This window comes from Balaenoptera acutorostrata, chromosome 3, assembly GCF_949987535.1.
Source record: "Balaenoptera acutorostrata chromosome 3, mBalAcu1.1, whole genome shotgun sequence".
Taxonomy (NCBI): domain Eukaryota; kingdom Metazoa; phylum Chordata; class Mammalia; order Artiodactyla; family Balaenopteridae; genus Balaenoptera; species Balaenoptera acutorostrata.
In genome coordinates, this window is record NC_080066.1 from 82,485,635 (window position 1) to 82,509,905 (window position 24,271).

The 24,271-nt window shown below is 36.3% G+C and overlaps 1 protein-coding gene across 2 annotated transcripts in view; it reads right to left on the reverse strand.

The window, feature by feature from the left end:
- The window catches only part of UNC13C (unc-13 homolog C), a 590,366-nt gene that overhangs the window by 319,745 nt on the left and 246,350 nt on the right, over positions 1–24,271 (reverse strand). For both annotated transcript variants that reach the window (XR_009007737.1, XM_007194906.2), the window contains 3 exons: positions 17,614–17,783; positions 14,726–14,841; positions 12,651–12,814 (listed from right to left, as the gene is read on the reverse strand). Coding sequence is in view for 1 of the 2 variants with exons in the window: in XM_007194906.2 (XP_007194968.2) it covers positions 12,651–12,814; positions 14,726–14,841; positions 17,614–17,783 (450 nt within the window). In the remaining variant the exon portion in view is untranslated. The remainder of the gene's footprint in view (positions 1–12,650; positions 12,815–14,725; positions 14,842–17,613; positions 17,784–24,271) is intronic.

Sequence of the window (24,271 nt, forward strand, 5' to 3'; positions counted from 1 at the left end):
CAGAAAGAGAAAAACAAATACCGTATGCTAACACATATATATGGAATCTAAAAAAAAACCAAAAAGTTCTGAAGAACCTAGGGGCAGAACAGGAATAAAGACGCAGACATAGATAATGGACTTGAGGACACAGGGAGGGGGAAGGTTAAGCTGGGACAAAGTGAGAAAGTGGCATGGACATATATACACTACCAAATGTAAAATAGATAGCTAGTGGGAAGCAGCTGCCTAGCACAGGGAGATCAGCTCGGTGCTTTGTGTCCACCTAGATGGCTGGGATAGGGAGGGTGGGAGGGAGACGAAAGAGAGAGGAGATATAGGGGTATATGTGTAGGTATAGCTGATTCACTTTGTTAGAAAGCAGAAACTAACACACAACTGTAAAGCAATTATACTCCAATAAAGATGTTACAGAAAAAAAAAAAAAAAAGAAAGAAAGCAGGCTCATAGCTCTAAACAGGTACAATGACTAGTGGTTTTAAAGTAAAGTGTATCTCAACAGTTCTGGTTCAAATGTGAATTAGATAAAGATGACCAGTGCCAAAGTATATGGTTGTTTGTTAAGCATGCCAATGTAAAAAACAATGACCTAATGCTTTTCTCTTATTTGGTATTATAGAGGCATGACAATAGTCTAACATAATCTCAAATTTTGTGAGACATCTTGGGCTTCATTTTAAAATAAATGACAGACTTGTTAAACACTCAGTTAAAATGTATTTGCTTGACAGAAATCACCTCTAGAGGACGATTTAATCCTTAGTGCTTGACATGAAATTCCCTTGATTGTGTTCAGGGGTGAACAGGTGGTCTGTCAGAATATTAAGAACATATATATTTGCATAAACAGATGAAAAGCATCTAAATCTCTCAGAAGTCTCATGATGTAAACAGGTTTTTTGCCTGACCTCATGCTAAACATGTGGAAGAGCGTGCTCCTTTGAAAAAGGGGACAGACTCTCATTCTTATTGTCACAAATTGGAAAATTGCTTTTATGTTAGATGGATGGTTGAATTTACCATGTGGGAACAGATCCTCCAGGTCCGTGATCAATCACTTGTCCAAACAGGAAAATTGTAATCCCTTTCCTCCAAAACATGAACGCGCCAAAACAAAAGAGCAATTTTTATGGAACAAATAGGACTAATACATTGTGCCCTCATAGCAAATGTTCTCTGGTAAAAAGGAAAAAACATTTACAGTAAGCAGGAGGTACCTTGGAGTACTGGAAGGTTTGGTATTCATGTTCAGGTTATTTACCAGCAGAACAGATTCAGGCTCCTGCTTATGAGGAGAAATACACAAGAGGAAAATTTAATAATGTACATCCAGAGTCTATGACTTAATACATACGTCCCCTTTATTTATTTGTGCTCCAAATCCATCTTCAAAGAAATGGGAGTATGCTTGAAAGAAACCAAGCAATCTCTAATAAAGGAGCAAGGTTATGAAGTTACCTGGGGATCTGGCTAAGCATCAAGGGACTTTAAATATCAAAAGAAACTGTGATTTGATTCCTTTTTCTGATCCAACGTTGTCTAGGGAAGTCCAAAGAATTAAAGTTTTGTCCTTTCCCAAACTTTTAAGTATCCTTACTATATAGAGAGGACATTTGTTTTTTCCTTGAAGCTGAGTTTCTTAATTTTGTGTTTTTAAAAATAAGAGGGGATACTTCTGAGATAGGCTTGATATATCTAGGTCTGTTTTATTGTTGTTTGGTTGGTTTTCTGGTTATGTTTCTTGATCCCCTCCAGCAAGGTTTCAAAACAACAGCAAATTACCGATTCAATAGGCAACGAGTTTAAATTCAAAGATAAGTTGGTTATTCATCAAGTCTTTTTTGTTGTGTCTGCATTATTCATTGGCCAACAATAGTTTAGGACTCAAGTTACAAACGTATCATGTGGAAAATACTATCAAAATCATCTCTGAAAGTTATGTTTCAAAACCTGACAAAAGGGCTTCCCTGGTGGCGCAGTGGTTGAGAATCTGCCTGCTAATGCAGGGGACACGGGTTCGAGCCCTGGTCTGGGAAGATCCCACATGCCACGGAGCAGCTGGGCCCGTGAGCCACAATTGCTGAGCCTGCGCGTCTGGAGCCTGTGCCCCGCGACGGGAGGGGCCGCGATAGAGAAGGGCCCACGCACCGCAATGAAGAGCGGTCCCCGCACCGCGATGAAGAGTGGCCCCCGCTTGCCGCAACTGGAGAAAGCCCTCGCACGAACCGAAGACCCAACACAGCCAAAAAATAAATAAATAAATAAATAAATAAATAAGAAAAAAATCCTTAAAAAAAAAAAAAAACCTGACAAAAGAATGCCAGTACTCTGAAATTTCTCCAGATTACAAGAAATGAGCATTCAATACAGTATGCTCTAAAACACTTAAATGCAACATAATTGGTAGAATAGATACCTACGCCAGCTTAATTAAACATTCAAGTCCCACTCTACTTGTTTTTGGCAACTGAAAATTTCTGACATGAAGAGATATGCCAGGAGAGGTTAATAAATGTAATTCTGATAAACAATTTCTGCTTCTCATACATTCAATTACAAATATGTTCTGCTTTTCTATCATGCACCCAGAACTTCTTACAAAGCACTAATAAAAGATGTGTAACTCCCTGATTCAAGATTTCAATTTGTAAATCTTTGAATAGAATTCAAATGCCCCTCTAAGGGACTCCAGTCTCTTTATCTCTCTTAAGCATGATTATATTGATATATATACAATTACGATAGCTACATACTGATATAAAATGAGTACATATGTATCTTCCTATTAAAATAATTAATTTCAGCAACTAATGATCACTAATGAATAGTAAATGAAAAGATTATATCTATGTTGGTAACAAATTTTTTTAGGAGTTATCAGATTGTCAAACAATAGGATTTTTAAAAATAATATTCCGGTGAGATGATAATTTTTGTGCCATAAAAGCAAAATTGCACTGGACAAAATTAAATAGGAAAGCAACATTTTATTCAAGCCTATGCAATAGGGAAGAGAAACCAGAACTTAGTCTGAACTCAACTTCACTGAAATAAAAAATGAGAAAGTTTTTAAGAGCTGAGGTGGATTGATGGAGGGGAGAATTTCTAAGAGCTGGAGTGGAGGGAATCCCAGTCATGTGTGTTTGCTAATTGGCCTTACCCAAAGCAACAGTAAACTTTCTCTCACCCTCATGACAGGAGGTAGCATTACAACTTGGAGTAAGGCAGCTACCCAAGTTAGGCTCCTACGCTCCCACAGAGACTGAGAAACAAGGACTATCTTCCTTGATGAGGACATTTGAAAGGGATGTCTCCCAGGTCCTTGAGAAAGCTGGTCCTGGGCTGAAAAACTGGCAAGAGGCTTTAAAATTTTTTATATCTCAAAAGGACAGAGAAAAAATATAGTAAGTTTTCCAAAATAAATGTTCTGAGGAAAGGGAAGGTAGGGCCCTCTGAGGTTAGACTTTCTGGATTCTGTAAGGGCCAAGGTGAGGGGGAGGCCTGGGGCCTAGAGGCAGAAAGAAGCCTGTCTAAAGTTTTGTCAAGCTGAGGGAAATGTCAAGGCCATCTTGATGAGTACTCAGTGCTAAAAGAAACATTTAATAAATAAAAATATCAATATCAAATCAAATGTGTAACCAGCAGTAGAGGTAATGTGCCACATTTTGTTACTGTCAAAGTGCAATTGTCAATTTATCCCACGAAAAGCAGGCATTCTTTTTCCTTATGTTTATCTACCTTGCTCTCACTCTTTAGACAAGCAGTTGGCAATCTAAAGTCCACAGCCAAATTCAGCCCATGGATTTTGTTTTTAAAACAGAGTTTTATCAGAGCAAAGCCATGTTATTTTGCTTAGTTAGTATCTACAGCTGCTTATGCACTAGGAATGTAGAATTGAGTGGCTGTGACAGACACCATAGGACCCACAAAGCTGAAAATACTTACTCTCTGGCCTTTACAAAAAAAAAAAAAAAATGCCGACCTCTGCTTCAGACAATTTTCAATGTGAGCAGGGGCTTTGTCCCACTGTCTTATAAGTATGATGGGATCCAATTCACCAATTCACCTGCAAGTCACTGGATACCAAAAAAGTATCCAAAAATATTTTTATTGTTATTGTTTACTTAAGTTAAAAAGGTAATAGAAAAATGAAAGTAATAAGTTAAAGGATCTATGATTCTTCTCTTTTAAACTACCATACATTTACCATTTTTTCTATATTAACATGGTTGTGCTTCTCAGAATATCAGAAACATGGCGATGAAGAAATCTGACATCAGCTCACAGAGATATTTTGGAATAAATATAACTTGATCCTTTCTTTTACTGGGATTCTTTCCAGAAGATTTTTTGGTTTATGTGGGTTTTTTTAAACACACTTCTCTTGGCAGTACAGTTCATTTATTTTAAACTATTAAATCATAGTTACATTGTAATTGTAATCAAATTTTATACTAGTTGCTATGATGAGTTCTTATAGCCATTGACATGGGACAGAGCAGACAGCAGTCACAGACTTCATCATGGCTGCCCAGTTTCAAAATAGGTTGTCTCAAAAGGAATGAGCTCCCAGAGACTGGATGAAGATGGTGGAGGAGTAGGATATGGCGCTCACCTTCTCCCACAAATACATCAAAAATACATCTACATGTGGAACCGTTCTCACAGAACATCTACTGAATGCTGGCAGAAGACCTCAGACTCCCAAAAGGGCAAGAAAATCTCCACATAACTGGGTAGGACAAAAGAAAAAAGGAAAAAAAAAAAAAAGAGAGAGAGAGAAAGGAATCAGGACGGGACCTGCACCCCAGAGACGAAGCCGTGAAAGAGGGAAGGTTTGCGTACCCTGGGAAGTCCCCTCACTTGCAGGGCAATCAGCCAGGATGGAGGGGGAGCTTTGGAGCCTCAGAGGAGAGCACAGTAACTGGTTTATGGAGGGCAAAGCAGAGAGAGACCTGCACAGATGGTAGGTGTCACTGCCCTGCACTCCCCAGCCTGAGATGCTCACCTGCTGGGGCTGGCAGGGTCTGGGTGCTGAGGCTTGGGTTTTGGAGGTCAGGCCCCGGGAGAGGACTGGGGTTGGCTTTGTGGAGACAGCTTGAGGGGGCTAGGGTGTGGTGTGACACAACTGAGGGAGTATGGGAAGAAGTCTGGGCCTGCCAGAGAGGCAAGGCATCATTGTCTGGGGGCACATGAGGAGAGGGGCAGGACCAAAATAGGAGCTTCCTTCTCCGGGAGAGTGCTCAGGTGGCAGGGCACTGCCTACACAAGCTCCAGGGGCAAGCGTGAGACACGGCTGCCATTTCAGACTCCAGAGGTGGGCGCGGACCACAGCTGCTGCCAAGGATCCCATGACTGGGCACCAACTGCTGCCCCCACCTTCCCAGGAGCGCACACAGGCCATGCACCTGCACAACCCCTATCAAGGGGATAACGGCCAGCACACACTGAGGAAAGAGATGGCGAGCATCCAAACCAAAAACAGTCCCTATGCCAAAAAATATTAAATTCACACAAGCTATGCAGTGATGCTCCCACAGATAAATAGCCCTCCAAGACTACAGTAGATAATTGCTTCCCTTAAACTCACAGACTAAGAGAAATATAAGCAAAATGAAGAAGCAGAGGAATGATTCCCAGTTAAAAGACCAAGAGAATTCCCCTGAAAGAGCAAACAATGAAACATACTTCTTCAGTCTAATAGACACAGAGTTCAAAAAGGAAGTAATGAAAATACGGAAGGAATTAAGAAAGGCTATTGACAGAAATGCAGATTGCTGTAAAAAGGAACTAGAAACTATAAAGAGGAGCCAAGAAAAATTAGAAAATTCATTTGCCAAGATGAAAGCTGAGCTAAAGGCAATGAATAGCAGAATGAATAATGCAGAAGAAGAAATAAGTGATCTGGAAGATAAAATAATGAAAGTAAGCCAATCAAAACAGCAGATTGAAAACCAAATTTAAAAAAATGAAAGCAATATAGGAGACCTATGGGATAATATAAAGCATGCCAATCTATGAATAATAGGGACTCCAGAAGGAGAAGAAAGAGAAAAAGGGATTGAAAATGTATTTGAAGAAATTATGGCTGAAAACTTCCCAAACCTAAAGAAGGAAACAGGTATCCAGATATAGTAAGCATAGAGGGTCCCAAATAAGATGAACCCAAACAGACCTATACCAAGACATATTATAATAAAAATGACAAAGTTAAAGATAAAGAGAGGAATCTAAAGGCAGCAAGATAAAAACAAAGTGTTAATTACAAGGGAACCCCCATAAGGCTATCAGCTGATTTCTCTACAGAAACTCTACAGGCTGGAAGGGAGTGGCAAAATATACTCAAAGCCTTGAAAGAGAAAAATCTGCAAGCTAGAATACTATACCAAGCAAGATTATCATTTAAAATAGGAGAAATAAAGAATTTCTCAGACAAGCAAAAACTAAAAAAATACAGGAATACTAAACCTACCTTAAAAGAAATGTTGAAAGTTCTTCTCTAAATAGAAAAGAAACAAGCAGATATAGGAAGGAGGAAATCACAATTGGAAAGTAAATCACTTAAATTAGCCAGTACACAGATGATTAAAAAAAAAAAAAACTACTGTGAAAACAATGATAAACACATGTAACAGCAAAAGGATAAACATGAAGATGTAAAAAAGAACATCAAAATCATAAAATGTGTGGAAGGAGAGTAATAAAATGGAAAATGTAGATTATTTTTTTTTAAGAATGTGCATGTAGATTCTCTTTTTTCGAATGTGTTTGAGCCTATATGACTAACAGTCTAAAGCAAGCAGATATAGAAAGGGGTTAACATACTTGAAAAACAGGGCAGCCACAAATCAAAAACATAAAATAGATTCACAAAACCCCAAAAGAACACAAGCATAAAATAAAAGGAAATCATCAAACCACAGAAAGAAAAACAAAGGAACAAAGAAGAAACACAGAATCAACTGGAAAACAAGGTTTAAAATGGCAATAAATACATATGCATCAATAATTATCTTAAATGTCAATGGGCTGAATGCTCCAATTAAAAGATATAGAGTGGCAGACTGGATAAAAAAACAAGAGCCTACAATATGCTGCCTACAAGAGACCCACCTTAGAGCAAAGGATGCACATAGATTGAAAGTGAGGGGATGGAAAAAGATATTTCATGCAAATGGAAATGACAAGGAAGCAGGAGTTGAAATATTCATATCAGACTTTAAAACAAAGGCCATAAAGAAAGTTAAAGAAGGACACTATATAATGGTAAAAGGGTCAATACAAGAAGAAGATTTTACACTCATCAGTGTACATACACCTAATATAGGAGCACCCAGGTACATAAAACAAATACTAACAGACATAAAGGGAGAAATTGATGGGAATACAACAATAGTAGGAGATGTTAACACCCCACTCACATCAATGGACAGATCTAGACAGAAAATCAATGAGACAACAGGATCCTAAATGATATAATAAAACAGTTAGTCTTAATTGATATTTTCAGGACATTACATTAAAAAAAAAAAAAGAATACATATTCTTTTCAAGGGCACATGGAACATTCTCTAGGATTAACCATGTACTAGGGTACAAAACTAACCTCAAAAAATTTAAGAGTACAGAAATTATTTCAAGCATCTTCCCTGACCACAATGGCCTGAAACTAGAAATCAACCACGGGAAAAGAAATGAGAAAAAAACGATTACATGGAGACTAAACAACATGCTACTAAAAAATCAGTGGGTCAACTAGGAAATCAAAAAGGAAATTAAAAAATACCTTGAGACAAATGACAATGAAAACACAACTATACAAAATCTATGGAATGCAGCAAAGGCAGTTTTTAGAGGGAAGTCCATAGTGATACGTGTTTTCCTCAAAAAACAACAAAAATCTCAAATAAACAAGCTAACCTACCATCTAAAAGAATTAGAAAAAAAAGAACAGACAAAACCTAACGTCATCAGAAGGAAGGAAATAATAAAAATCAGGGTAGAAATAAATAAAATATAGATTTAAAAAGTAGGAAAAAATCAATTAAACCAAGAGCTGGTTCTTTGAAATGGTAAAAAAATTGACAAACCTCTGGCCAGGATAATCAAGAAGACAAGAGAGAGAGAACCCAAATAAACAAAATAAGAAATGAAAAGGAGAAATCTCAACCGATACTGCAGAAATACAAAAAATCGTTAGAGAATACTATGATCAATTATATGCCAACAAATTTGACAACCTAGAAGAAATGGACAACTTCCTAGAAACATACAGCCCACCAAAATTGAATCAAGAAGAAATAGATAATCTGAACAAACCGATCACTAGAAGTAAATTAGAATCTGTAATTAAAACAAAACAAATAACAAAAAAAAACTCCCTACAAACAAAAGTCCAGGACCAGATGGCTTCACAGGAGAATTCTACCACACATACAAAGAACTTATTCCAATCCTCCTTAAACTCTTCCAAAAGATTGAAGAGGAGGGACCACTCTCAGAGACATTCTATGAAGCCACCATCACACTGATACCAAAACCAGACAAAGATACCACCGAAAAAGAAAATTACAGGCCAATATCTTTGATGACTATAGATGCAAAAATTCTCAACAAAATTTTAGCAAATCAAGTCCAACAACACATAAAAAAGATCATACACCACAACCAAGTGGGATTCACCCCAAGTTCACAAGGATGGTTCAACATATGCAAATTAATCAATGTAATACACCATATTAGCAAAAGAAAAGTCAAAAACAACATGATGATCTCAACAGATGCAGAAAAAACATTTGACAAAGTTCAATATCCATTCATGGTAAAAAAAAAAAAACTCTTACAAAAGTGGTTATAGAGGGAACATATTTCAACATAATAAAAACTATTTATGACAAACCCACAACCAGTATAACACTCAATGGTGAAAAGCTGAAAGCCATCCTGCTAAAATCAGGGACAAGCCAAGGATGCCCACTCTCACCACTTCTATTCAACGTAGTATTGGAAGTCCTAGTCACAGCAATCAGACAAGAAAAAGAAATAAAAGGTATCCAAACTGGAAGGGAAGAGGTAAAATTGTCACTATATGCAGATGACATGACACTATATATAGAAAACCCTAAGGACTCCACACAAAAACTACTAGATCTAATATATGAATTCAGCAAAGTGGCAGGATACAAGATTAACATTCAGAAATCAGTTTCATTTTTTTTACACTAACAATGAAATATCAGAAAGGGAGTATAAAAAAAAATAACTTTTAAAATCACACCAAAAAAATAAAATGCCTAGGAATAAATCCTGACCAAGGAGGTGAAAGACTTATATGCTGAGAATATTAAAACATTAATAAAGGAAATAAAAGAGGATTCAAAGAAATGGAAAGATATCCCATGCTCTTGGATTGGAAGAATTAATATTGTTAAAATGGCAATACTACCCAAAGCAATCTACAGATTTAATGTGATCCCTATCAAAATACCCATGATATTTTTCACAGGAGTAGAACAAATAATCCAAAAATTTATATGGAAGTATAAAAGACCAAGAATTGCCAAAAGAAATCCTGAGGAAAAAAAACAAAGCAGGAGGCATAACTCTCCCAGACTTCAGACAATACTACAAAGCTACAGTAATCAAAACAGTGTGGTACTGGCACAAAAACAGACATACGGATCAATGAGGAAAAAAAATGGAGAGCCCAGAAATAAACCCACACACCTATGGCCAATTTATCTTCAACAAAGGAGGCAAGAATATAAAATGGGAAAAAGACAGTCTCTTCAGCAATTGGTGCTGGGAAAGTTGGACAGATGCATGTAAATCAATGAAGTTAGAACACACCCTCACACCATGCTCAAAAATAAACTCAAAATGGCTTAAAGACTTATTTAACATAAGACATGACATGATAAACTTCTATAAGGGAGCACAGGCAAAACATTCTCTGACATAAATCATACCATGTTTTCTTAGGTCAGTCTCCCAAGGCAATAGAAATAAAACCAAAAATAAAGAAATGGGACCTAATCAAACTTACAAGCTTTTATGCAGCAAAGGAAACCATACAAAAAAACAAAAAGACAACCTATGGAATGGGAGAAAATATTTACAAATGATGTGATAAACAAGGGCTTAATCTCCAAAATACACAACTCATATTGTATGCAGCTCATACAACAACAACAAAAAACAAACAACCCAATTGAAAAATGGGCAGAAGACCTTAACAGACATTTCTCCAAAGATGACATACAGATGGCCAATAGGAACATGAAAAGATGCTCAACATCACTAATTATTAGAGAAATGCAAATCAAAGCTACAATGAGGTACCACCTCACACCAGTCAGAATGGCCATCATTAAAAAGTTTACAAATAACAAATGCTGGAGAGAGTATGGAGAAAAGGGAACATTACTACACTGTTGGTGGGAATGTGAGTTGGTGCAGCCACTATGGAAAACAGTATGGAGGTTCCTCAGAAAACTAAAATTAGAACTACCATATGATCCAGCAATCCCACTCCTGGGCATATACCTGGACAAAACTACAATTCAAAAAGATACAAGCACCCCTATGTTCATAGCAGCACTGTTCACAGTAGCCAAGACATGAAAACAACCTAAATGTCCACCGACAGATGAATGGATAAAGAAGATGTGGTATGTACATACAATGGAATACTAAAAAAGAATGAAATAATGCCATTTGCAGCAACATGGATGTAACTAGAGATTATAACACTAAGTGAAGTCAGAAAGAGAAAGACAAATACCATACAGTATCACTTATACGTGGAATCTAAAATATGGCACAAAAGAACCTACCTACAAAACAGAAACAGACTCACAGACATAGAGAACAGACTTGTGGTTGCCAAGGGGAGTGGGAAAGGGAGAGGGGTCAACTGGGAGTTTGGGGTTAGTAGATGCCAACTATTACATTTAGAATGGATAAACAACAAGGTCCTACTGTATAGCACAGAGAACTACATCCAATCTCCTGGGATAAACCATAATGGAAAAGAAGATAAAAAAGAATGGATATATGTGTATAACTGAGTCACTTTGCTACACAGCAGAAATTAGCACAACATTGTAAATCAACTATACTTCAATTAAAAGAAAAAGGAGTGGGCTTCCCTGGTGGCGCAGTGGTTGAGAGTCTGCCTGCCAATGCAGGGGACACGGGTTCGAGCCCTGGTCTGGGAAAATCCCACATGCCGCGGAGCAACTAGGCCCGTGAGCCACAACTACTGAGCCTGCGCATCTGGAGCCTGTGCTCCGCAACAAGAGAGGCCGCGATAATGAGAGGCCCGCGCACCGTGATGAAGAGTGGCCCCCACTTGCTGCAACTGGAGAAAGCCCTCGCACGGAAACGAAGACCCAACACAGCCATAAATAAATTAATTAATTAATTAATTTGAAAAATATTTTTTAAAAAAAAGAAAAAGGAGTGAGCTCCCTGTTACTGCAGGTGAGCAAACTAAAGGATGAGAACAACTAGTGAGGGATGCAAAAACAGGGTTTCCTGATTCAGAGGGAGGTTCAATTGGGTGACCTCTAAGTTCCTCTTCATACCTAAGAATCTATAAGCCTTTGTTATTTAGCATTAGGACATTCTGTAACCTGAGAAAGCACACACTATCAGAAAATTTTAAAAAATCATTCTTACATATGATGTTCTAGAAATATGACTGTTGATTAAATTCTCTGAGCAATAAACCTTGAAGATTTTGGTCCAATATATATCCATCAAGTTGGCTGAAAATGATTGACTATCTGGGTCAGCATCTATTCTGTTCACATAAAAATATGATTTGATCTCTAATATGAAAGAATAATCCTAATATATGTACACAGTTTACATATTATACATGGTTTATATCTGAACAGAATGCACTTATAAACTTAGAACAGGTTTCAAAAGATAAACTCTGGACAAGTAATATAACCCCATTCTAAATCTTTACTGAAACTCCTCAGTAAGGGGTGTGTTTCTGTATGGCTCACTTCTACAGGATCACATTTACTGTAGTGTTTGGGTTCTATGGGTGGTCAATAAATCTTGGTTTCGCCAAATTAGCAGCACTGAGATAAACATAGGAAGGAAGGATATAGTCTAAAGTTACGGTCAACACCATAGGGACTCTAGATGTGTCTCTGATGCTAACAGGCTTTGTAACCTTGGACGACTCACTTTAATCATCAGGCTTTAGTTTTCTCAGATATCAAGTAAGGCATTGGTTCTCTAACTTCAGAGTGTACGAGAATCACGTGTTGGGCATATTAAAACACAGATCGCTGGGCCTCACCTTTAGAGTTTCTGATTCAATAGGTCTGAAGTAAGGTAGAAATTTTACATTTCTAAGTTCCCAGGTGCTGCTAATGCTGCTAGTCAAAGAACAGCACATGGGAATGGAATAAGAATTGGGAAGATGATGGTAGTGAGTTACCAAATCCTTAATACTTTATAGCTGTAATAGAGAAAGTAGCCAGCATCCAATCAATTACATCCAAAATGTAACTGTCTTTTTAATCAAAATTTCATTTGATTTAGAAGAAGGGAAATGAACACTCTTTTTATCCCCCCTTTGGATTTCAACAGAGATTTTGAACATGTAAATGTTCTATAATACTTACGTCATAGCTTGATAAATGGATTCAATCCCGTAACGCATGGCAAATTCATCGACTATTTCTTGGGAGGCATCATCAAAGAAAACCTTCCAGGCTTCATCCCCTTTGACCTCTGGGATTTTCACTCCACCATTAGATTTCACTTCAGTCAAGTAATGGAACAAATTCTAAAAGTAAGTGGTTTTCAAATGTTCAGTTTTCTCAGACTAGGCCAGATATATTTAACTGTAACTTTCATTAAATTATCCTTATAATTGCATCTGTTTCATCAGCATCTATAAACAATAGAAATGTCTCAGATTTTCATTCTAACGTACCTCATCTTTATGCAAGTTCTGATTTTATTTCTGTCTAAGTTTATACGGAATCAATGATTTAAATGTTTCAGATATACCAAATCATTTTAGAAGGAAGTAAATGTTTTCTCATGTAAACATTTCTACATGCTGGAACATCTTTTGCATTCATGGGTTCTGAGTAAATTATAAAGCTCTGGATGAATAATGTGTTTTGGCTATGTTAATACAGAATCTAGGTATGCAAATAATACTCAAGGACTTCGGCTGCAAAACGGTATGAGCCATGACAATGAATTCAGGCTGAAAATAAATATTTTTAGAATTTTGTAATGAAAAAACATCACTACAAAGAATTCCTTTTCGCTTCGAAGAAGTTTAGAAACTGCTGCATGGATGCAGCCTGGGTCACTGAAGGACCCTTTCTTGGATTTCATTTCTTTTTGCGTCTTGCACCAACAGAAAAGACTCTGAAAAGCAAAGCATGATGCTGTTCCTGTGATCCTAAATCTCTGCCCACATTTTAAGGCCAGTGTTGGCTCCCCATCCTGCCAGTTCAAGGGATTTATTGGTACTTGTCTAAAAACTGAACCACCTTTCTTGATGGATTATCACTGGCTAGACTGTAGTCAGGAAATCAAGGCTTGGTCCTATAGCTAATGACTGTATAATGTGTAAATGACTTAAATATTGCTCCTCATTTCCTTCTTTAGTAAAATGGAGGTGAAAATAATTACATATATACATTTCCATAGATATATTTAGGAAAAATAATATACAAAGAGCAAAGATTCTCCCAGCTATCTTTTTCTTTCTTAGGAAGGTACTTCCTCTGTACCCTTTGAACATGGGAAAAGGCATATTCCTCAGCTTCACTTCATATTTTTTGATACATGGGATGTGTCATTTGCATCAGGGAAAAGCTCTGGTGACATGTCTAACTAAGCTCTCAGTTGCAAAGCATCCAATAATAAAAGCCCAAGATTATCTGTCTGTGCATTTACGCTGAGGCACAAACAGGAACTGATGAATCTGCCCTTTTGACTCAAATTGGGTGGTCTCTACCTCTCTCTAAGCCAACAGGCTCCTTCTTTTGGGTAGTATATTCTCTACTATCCGTGGATGGAAAGCTACATTCTGATACTTGCCACCCAGATGTGTTTGTGTAAAGGGTAGTTAAAATGGAGGAGGCTTCAGTATGTATAAAGCCCTCTGCTGTACTCAGAAAAAGAAAGACAAAATTACTGCTAATTACATTGGCTCCCCAAAGCCATTGCTACAACGTCAGAATTTTTATATTTAATAGACAATACTCCTAATTAAACCTTCAACAAAATCTGAACACTTACTCAGAATTCTCAAAAACTATCATGATTTGGATCCTCTCCTCCATTACTAAAGTACTATATATTTAAAATGCTTCCAAAATATCATGACTTATTTCTTCAATAAATGCTTTCTAATATTCTTCTTCCTCCCTGGAAGAACGGTAATTTAATTTGGTCTACTTGTTCATTATCATCTTATTGCCTCATGTATTAAAACCTGCCTCATACGTTTGTTCTAAATCCATTCAAAGACAACGAACTCTCTCTTCACGGGGTAATACACAGGCTATGTGATACCCTAGCACATCACTTGCTATAGTATAGAGTAAGAACTTCAGGGACAATTTTACAAACCTAATTCAATTCTATTTTTAAAATAAATATTTTGTTGCATGATCCATAAACAATACAGTCTTTCCTCGGCTTTGTTATTAATACAATTCAATTTACTTACCTCATGTAAACATGTATATTGTAAATGATACGGAGCAACCTTCTCCTCTCCTTTTATTTCCACGTTGATTTTCAATCGAATGGCCCCAGACACAGCTGATTTATCTGTCCGTTTCTCTGATAAAGCAAAAAGTAATTGGTCAGTCATTTTTGACATCATGTTTCTTATACAAGTTCTCGAAAGCTTTAAAAAAGGGCTTATATTGCTAAAAGCCATTTTTCTACATCAGATTTGATTAACCATAATGATTCTGCTAAATACAATTTAAAATAATGCGCCTGATATGTCGCTGGGATTGGCAAACTGTGATATAAATATTTCAAATAGAAAAACTCAATCAGAAGACCCTACCATTCTGATATAAATTTCTGTGTACTAGATCAGTTTATACAATGAAATTAATTATTTGGGCAATTAAAAGCAAAATAACTAAAAGATAAAATTAATCAGGAAAGTATTTTATCTAAAAGCTCCACTCTTTCTTTCTGTCCTTGAAAAAATGAGTCAAAGCTCTAACAAAAACATTTGTTATTAGGTTTCTTTGTCAGTGATTCATGAAGACCTATAGTCTACAGCCTGTGTTTACTTATGTGTTAGATTCACTCTTTCTTTGAATGGAATTAGTATGTAGCCAATTCAGTCTAATAATGTGTGTGTAAGTGTATGCACGTGTGTCTAATATGAACTGAGTAGTAGCTGTGAGAGAAAGAAAAGCATAGTCACAAAATTCCTAGGGTGTGAATGTAGGTAAGAGACCTATGTCTGATACCTACTTCCCCGATGAAACACATAAAGAAGCAAGCTGACCCATCTCAAAAACAAAAGATAAAGAGATAGAGTGACACAAAGTCAGTGGTGAAGACTTCTTTAATTGCCCCTCTTTCTAAGCGTAACTGTATTTTTAGCCAAATAAGATACAGTTAAATCACATAGTCTACTTTCTTCTTGTGGAATGTCTGATGACTTTCATCGTTAATATTTAATAGTCATTGTGTTGCGAAGATTCTTCCCTTAGGACTGCCAGGATCTTTAGAGTTTCTCCTATTGGCTGGGAGATCACTGATTCTCAACAAATGCTGAAGTTCTCTGCTGAAGCCAAGAGAAAGTCAAGTCCTGAGACCTTTATGTCACAGACCTTTTCCTGGAATCACAGGGGAACATTTTAACTACCATCATCACAATGGATCCATGGAACACAGGCTCTGCTTAGATGCCTAGGACTTTTGGCCAAGTCCTCCTCTGCACGGTGGAATGAATTCTAAGTAATGAGGAAGGAGGAACATTGTACAAAGAATGAAAATATGGTACTAATGGGGATGGAACCCACTGTGGGATTTCATACAAAGCTAAGACCTGTTCTCTCTCTTTCTAAAGGTTAAACATCAGCAATGACAGCACAAAAGTATGAATTGAGGCTGAGCAAGCAAAGGTGTCCATGTTATGTTGCATCATGTTTTTCTTTCCATAGACTGAAGGACAGTTTCTGCACAAGAGCTGGATGGCAGATTTTATTAAAAGCACATTCAAATTCTTTTGCAAACTAAATATACCCTTGTACGTTTTGTCAAAAGAATAATTTGAGGAATTTCTGTTCCGAATTCTAACTCCCTCAATTCAAGAACATGTTAACTTATTGTAAAAAAACAAAAACAAAACAAACAAACAAACAAAAAAACTCACGTAGGCAAGCCTCTTTAATTAAAACACAACTTTTGAGTATTGTGCAGAGTTAATACCCTGAAGTTTACCCTTGCCTAACACCTGTTTTCATATATAAAGTTATTTAATAGTATAAACAAGATACAGGAGGATTATCATTATAAGTGAAGCAAAAACTCTATGCCAATAATGGAGAAGCACCAATTTTCTTTAAAGATTTCCTCAAAATAAAATATTTTTTGATAACAAGTTTTTAGTCTAGCTTGAATCATCTGTGTTCAGATAAGTTATATATCTCTCCTTCTTTAAATTATTATATAATTCAGATGTTCGTTAATTTTGTGGCCTTACCCCTTTACTTTGCCAAATATTACATTACTTGAAGTACGCAGGTTTTTAAAAAGTCAAAAGCACTCTTTAATTTGCTAAGATAAGTTGGTATCCTAAATGGAAACACTTCGTAATCTTGGGAGTATGTAAACCTTTCTTAGATTCACAACCAGACCTTAAAAATTTAATTAAAACATTTCAGATGATATGATAAAGCCATTTTGGATCATGTTCTTTACAGAAAATGAGGTGATCCATATATTCTTACTATTATTAAGTCAGCACTGAAGATTCTAGCTTATTATTCAATTGTAGTAAAAGTCAAATGAAAACTTATCTTTATTCAATTCTTGGTTCCATAATAAAATTCCATTTTAAAATCATGCCAATTAAACATACTCTCAATATCTTCATCATCAGAATAAGCAGAAGTTCACATGTGTATCTGGCTTTGCCTGCTAAAGCCTAGTTTTATATCATCTTTGAAAAATAGCCAAAATACACTTTTCCTTTATTGCCAAAATTCATTAAGGGACTAAAAGGAAATAAGTCAGACATTATTAAGTCATAAGTTATTTATTTTCTATACATTTGGCAAAGTTTTTTGAAGCTATACTTTATGAATTAAAAATTCAGAATGGGATATTTTTCTCCTAAAAGACACCCAGTTGATTCCTAGAAAGACTTTTCTCTTTTCATCTCAAATTTACCAATATCTTTCAATAATACAGAGTTTGAATAATTATCACCTTAATTTCTAATGAAACTAAACTGCCTGAAATCCATGAGAATGTTCGAGAAAAGCACTGGTTATTTTTACCTATATGGGAATATAATACCTTCCACAGATATTCTGGAATTTTATTTAACATTTTTCAAGTAGATATAAAGACAGTCACCTAAATTGTACCAGACATCCATTTCTCCACTCAGGGTCCTCACTTCTACAATTGTTTGTCCCAGAAAATCATCTGACTCCTTTTTGAAATGTTGCTTCACTCTGGATTTAATGTCATCATCTTCATCCCACACTCTGACTTTGATTCGATCTGTGGAGTTATGGCACTCACTGAAAATAGATGTGGATAAGTTAACAACCATTGGTAACTTCTCTAAATGGCATCTGATGTTAGCAACTTGTTTTAAATCTATCTAAGCCAGAAGGGCATAGTATATCACATAGTAAATAAGATTTCCCACAGACTATTCCACCCATGGAATGTTGCAGGTATCAGGGATATTGAAAAAAAGTTGTGATAGTTAAGTAATGTTAATGAGGGAAAATCCTACCCCATTCCATTCTATTTCCTTTAATTGAACTGGACATTATCAAATATGGATCAGAAATCTTTGGGATATTTTCTCTAAGGTATATTTCCTATTTGCAATAGCTATCTATGACAACATGTCCATGCTCAGAAAATTCTGTACCATAAAGATAACTTAATTGCAATGGGTGTTGAGGAAGTGAACATCACAGAGTCCGACTGACAAGCTAAAAATCCCAGTAAGCTATTGTTAAATCAAATCATCACATATGGATGCCCAGCATCTCTAAACACTCTCCTTCCATTTTGGCTATATTTCTCCTTATGTTCCTCGTCTTCTCAAGACAAGCTAGATCAAATACATTCTTAGATTCCTTTGTAGTTACCGTCCAGATATTTGACCTGCATTCAAGCAAGATCTGAACTCAAATTGAGCAAAGCGAGCCAGTGACTGTATTGTGGGGTTTTGCTCTTTCGGCAACAATGGTGGTGGTCTCTTGTACTTTATTGTAGAGTCTCCAGTATTCAGTCCTGAGGGACAAAGAATTTTTTTTTTTTTAATAAATTTATTTATTTATTTTTGGCTGTGTTGGGTCTTCGTTTCTGTGCGAGGGCTTTCTCTAGTAGCAGCGAGCCGGGGCCACTCTTCATCGCGGTGCGTGGGCCTCTCACTATCACGGCCTCTTTTGTTGCGGAGCACAGGCTCCAGACGCGCAGGCTCTCAGTAGTTGTGGCTCACGGGCCTAGTTGCTCCGCGGCATGTGGGATCTTCCCAGATCAGAGCTCGAACCCGTGTCCCCTGCATTGGCAGGCAGATTCTCAACCACTGCGCCACCAGGGAAGCCCGGGACAAAGTATTGATCAATGGTGGCAATGGTGTTTTCTCCAAAGAAACCGCATGATATAATTGGACATTGTTTCTGCACAGTAGATTAAGAGGTGAGCATTTGGACCTCTCCAAAAATTCCTGAGTGACCTAAGAGTCTATGAAATAAAATTTTTTTCTGTATAAGCTAACTAGAGTAGACTCCGTTGTTTGCAACTAAGAATACTGATCAATGTAATAATTTTTAAAGAATGAAGGGAGCTGCAATAATAGGACTTAAAATGTGGAATTGACTCTGTGGAGGAGATGATGAGGGCAAACAGTGCAGATTTAATTACCTCAGGCTCGAAAGCTAATGCATTTTGAAATGCAGTAGCGAAACAGCTAGTCAAACTGTTGCTTGCTATGCTTTGGAACTGTGACCACATGCCAACTGAAGCTTTTTTATTAGTGTGAATGGTAGGAATAAAATTCAGAATATTGGCATGTGCGTATTAAATCTTGCCGCTTTCAAAAGTGTACTGTGGTAGAGATGCACTCAAACTAGTGCTAGACAGTCTAAGCAGAGATGCAAGGGAGCACAGCTACCTTTACCTACAAGCAGAGGCTCACTCTGCTTGTGTCCTGCAATATAAATTGACTGAGAATATCATAATTTGGAACCTTGCAGGGTTGAGAACAGCCAGCTGCTTCTGTATACAAAATGTATGTATACAAGCAGAGGTTTCTGAGTGCAACTTCAAAAACATACAAAACTGTTGCCCCAGGGTGTTTCAAACACTTTCCTTTGGGAAGTCTCTAAGTGACAATGAAGGGGAATTTAGTGGCAAAGATCAGATTAATGGTGTTGCACCCTGGCACGCAGTTTTGCAGGGGCTGAGGCGGCAGCCATTAGGTTAAGAGTGAGGAATTGGTCAGAACAAAGGAGTCAGTAGCAACAAGTTACATTTTCCAGGCTGATGTGGTTACTCATAAAATGGTCTTGAAACTCACCTCCTGGAAGCCTGGTAAAATTTCCAGAGCATGGTATTTCCAAATGTGCCTCAGGCTCGCTACAGCTGTATTTAAAGTAATTTCTGGGTCCTTGAACTCACAGCGAAAGGAAATGGACTCCAGGTTGAATCTCTTCCCAGCTAGGAAGACCATTTACCTGGATTTCCTGGGATGGTCCCAATTTATGGTTTTATAGATATGCAATGCCTTTTAATTCTTTTTGGAGCCCTCGTTCTTTTACTTTCATTTTAGTAGGCATTGGCACATTGGTCAAGGAAGGTCTCCCCAGATGTAGAACCAAGGACTTGGAGAAAAAAGATAAAAGAAATTCACCAAGAAACAAGTGCCAGGGCCTCCAGATTGGCTAGCCAAGTTACTTCTGCTGCTAGCATCAGGAAGTCCTGAGTAACCCACCCAGCAGGACTCTATGTTTGCTATGTACCACCGACAGTCATATATTTTCTACGTTCCCTCTTACTGAATAAGACTTTTTAAATTGCTATTATCCTATTTTCTTCTCTCTCCACAGTAATACATTGGGAAAGTTAGAAGAAGATGACTTGTCCTTAATTTATAGACCTAAGGATCACAAAGAAGCAAACCTGGAGCTGATGGAGAGATTACCCAAAGATCCTAGACTTCAAGCTAAATACAGTAACTGGATATAATTTGGGGATAACCTGCCTTGGAAGACAGAGGATGAATTCATTTTATTGAAAGTACAGAGAAAGATATAAATATTGTGTATAAATATAGAATGCTCAGAGAGGTGGAAGGTGACAGATACAGTAAGTTCATTCACTCAACAACCTTTTAAGCCCTCCTTCCCTTTCCTGCTTTTGTGAAATATCCCAGTCTCCCTTGCAAATAGAGATGACCACTTGACATAATTCTGCCAATGAGATATAAGCAAAAATCTTCTGGCCCTGTCTATTCTGTTTTCTTCTTTTATTACTCTGGAACATGCATGTAGAACATCCTTCACTAAAGATGATAAAACAAGAAGATAGATTTAGCTTTTTTCTTCAATGGAATAATTGAGTTACCAAACTAGCCCTCAAATGCCTATACCTGGAATTCTTGTTGAATGAAAAAAATAAATCTCTTTTTGACTAAGCCACAATCATGGCTTAATGTGAAGCTGAATAAAATTCTAATTGAATCAGTGGGAAAGTAATTAAAAATCTACCAAGTTCATTTTGTTTGATTATATATTAAATGATTTAAAGTGTTTAATTTATTAACTCTTACTATTTTTGTACTTGCTGTTTCATTCCTTAACTATTTAACACGTGTTTCACAAACCTTGACTTTTATGAAAATATAAAGGTTTGCAGTTTAGATGGGAAACTGGAGGCTTATGTAGGAAAATTTGACAGAAAGAAATATTTTTACACACAAGGGAAAAGTCTATCACATAAAATAGAGAGAAAAAGCATACTCCCATTAAATCTTACTCCACTAGATCATTCCTCACCTGATTAATTAGCTAACAAAGACTCCTGGTTTAGTTCACCAGCTTGTGATTTGGCCTTTCTATAAGAAGAGCATAAGATATTTTACTGCATGAACTCTTGGTAAATAAAATAAGTATTGTTAAAGCCATTTGCTTTGTAGTTGTTTTTTTTTTTTTTTTAACTAAAAACAATCTGCATCTTAAAGAGTATTTCATGTGTCTAATTTTGTGTTTTTTCATTGTTAAAGAGAGGAATGGTTTGGTTTCCATGGGAATAAGTTATTTTATTCTTTCCTAAATTAAAGCAAAGGATTTCCCCCTTCTGGACTCAGAATTATTGTGTGTGTTTGTGTTCTGTTTTTTCTTTATTTTTGTTTTCAATTCACAGTTACCCTATCTCTGTACAGTCAATCACTACTTGACCAATTTTCTTTTGGCAGCCATCCAAAAGACTAATTTCCTTATAATTATTTATTCCAAATTTGCAAATGGTCTCACTGCAAACATTTTTAGATTTAGAGTTTCCTGGATATGGCCCAAACACATATCTCTTATAATTAAGGCAAAACAAAAAACAAAGACAAAAAGCAAATAAAAAAGACAAATAAAAACAAACCCCAAACCCACTCCTTACCCAATTTATCAGAGTTTAACCTATTCTGAGAAGGACTGCTTTACCTAGAGAAATGCCCATGAATTTCATAAAGCCAATAAAGCCTGATTTCAATGGAACAACGAGCTGTTGCTCAAGCAATCATCCTCTGATGGGAAGTCATTACAAAAGTAGTGTATGAGCAAATGACCATTCAAAAATGAGAACTGTACCTATAGTCAAGCTAGTTCTAATGAAGCAACTAAAATACATCTCACACAGCAACTATATCAGAAAAAAAGCCAATAGTAAATGATGTTGCCATTAAAAATCATGTTCTTTAAGAGTTTATAAAATTCTAGCTATATATTTTAAGTACAGCAAATGAAATTTCTATAATATTTTAATGCTATTATACCAGATTTTGTTAATAGACACATTAATAAGAGAGATATTAAATATATATGTGTGTTTTTATATACATATATACCCATATATGTGTATGTATATATATATATATATATATATATATATATATATATATATATATATATGCATTGAAACAAGCTGTAAGGTTATATGTCAAAATATAGGTGGTAAAATTAGTGAAAATTTTTATTTTATTCTTTATATTTTCCTATTACAATCAACAAAATTGTATTTTAAAATATCTAGTAATTGTAAATAATTTCATTTCAACTCAAGCTGGAAGGCAGGGCATTGATTGAGAAAATCATCAGCCAGAAACCTGCAAGAGCCATCCTTAGGCAAAGCAGCAGCAGCCTTTCAAACAGTGATTGAGTTCTCTAGTTACAGCTTAATTCCTTAAACTCTGACCCACCAAATGGAAATATGTGAGACACTTGATATGCACATTTCCTCTCAGTGATTTATTACGAATTATGTAACCCACTTCCATCACAGTGTAGGTGTCTTGTTATTGAATCAAGAGCCCTAACCCTATTATCTTTTAACTGCATTATAGCAGAGAGACAAACTCTAAGTTCAAAACCCAGTGCCAGTGCACGGCGAATTTTCCCACTGCATTTATCAAGGACAATTTAATTATGGGAATTAGGATGGAAAAAAACCCACTGGTCCTCAATATTTTACTTTTGTTTAAGATTTTCTGAGGGTATTCTATGTAGTAATTAGACGTTGTAGATCCATTCTATTAATCAATGGCATGGAAGACAAAAGAATGAGAATAGGAAATAAATTATATGATTAGAGGTACTTTTGTAAAAGAAAAGGAGCTGAAGAGGAATTCATATGCTGACATTTAAGGATTGGTTGAATGAAGTCCTAGTACTGTAATAGGTCAGAGAACCAAAGAACAAAGTATGATCTTATAAGATATACCAATTTTCCTGCCCCACCTTCTAGCCCCACAGTTAGACCATCAATACCTCAAAGTCCTGTATTCTATTTTTATATCTAATGTTTCCTTCCCAGGTACTAATGTTGCAGATAAATTTATTTTAATAGCTGTTTTGATAATTATTCAATATTAAATATTACAAAATTTAATCATGTTAAAATAATAAAGGTAAGAAACTTGCTTGTTTAGAAAAATACTTTGTCCATTTTGCTGTGCAAAGAGAGAACACTTAGGGAGAGAGATCAGAAAACAGGAAGATCTATATTATATCACTTTTAGGTGGAATCTAAAAAACTGAACTAATAAAAACAGAGAGCAAAATAATGGTTACCAGGGGCTGGAAGGTGGGGAAATAGGAGAGATGTTGTTTAGGAGTACAAAATAGTTGATAAATAAGTCCTAGAGATCTAATGCACAATATAGTGAATATAGACAACAATATTATATTAATCACCAAACTTGCTAAGAGACTAGATCTTAATTATTCCCATGACAAAAAAGGTAATGGTAATCATGTGATGTGATAGAGGAACTAGTTAATGCTACAATGGCAATCATATTATAATATACAAATGTAACAAATCAACATATTGTTTCTTAAATTTACACAGTGTTATATGCCAAATATAATTTAAAAAGAAACAACACGTAGAAAACAGGAGAATCAAATTACTCTTTCAAAAAATAGGAGAAATGTATATGCATGCGAGTGTGTGTGTGTGTGTGTGTGTGTGTGTGTGTGTGTGTGTGTGTGTACGCAATAGGGATGGTTTCTACTCACCACCTCCTTGGTTCACCACACGTTTTTCCCAACTCAGACCCTTTGTTCATTGTGTTTCTTAGAGCAAGGATGTCTTTTCCCTACTCCTCTACCTAATGAACACTTACCTGTCTTTCAAGACCCAGATAAAATATCACCTCTGTGCGAAATTCCCTAAGAAAAATTTTTCCAAACCCTAGTACCTACAGCAAATAGATAGGAAAAAACTGTTCACCAAAAACATAAGAGAAATATCATAGGTCACAGTAATCATACTCTTC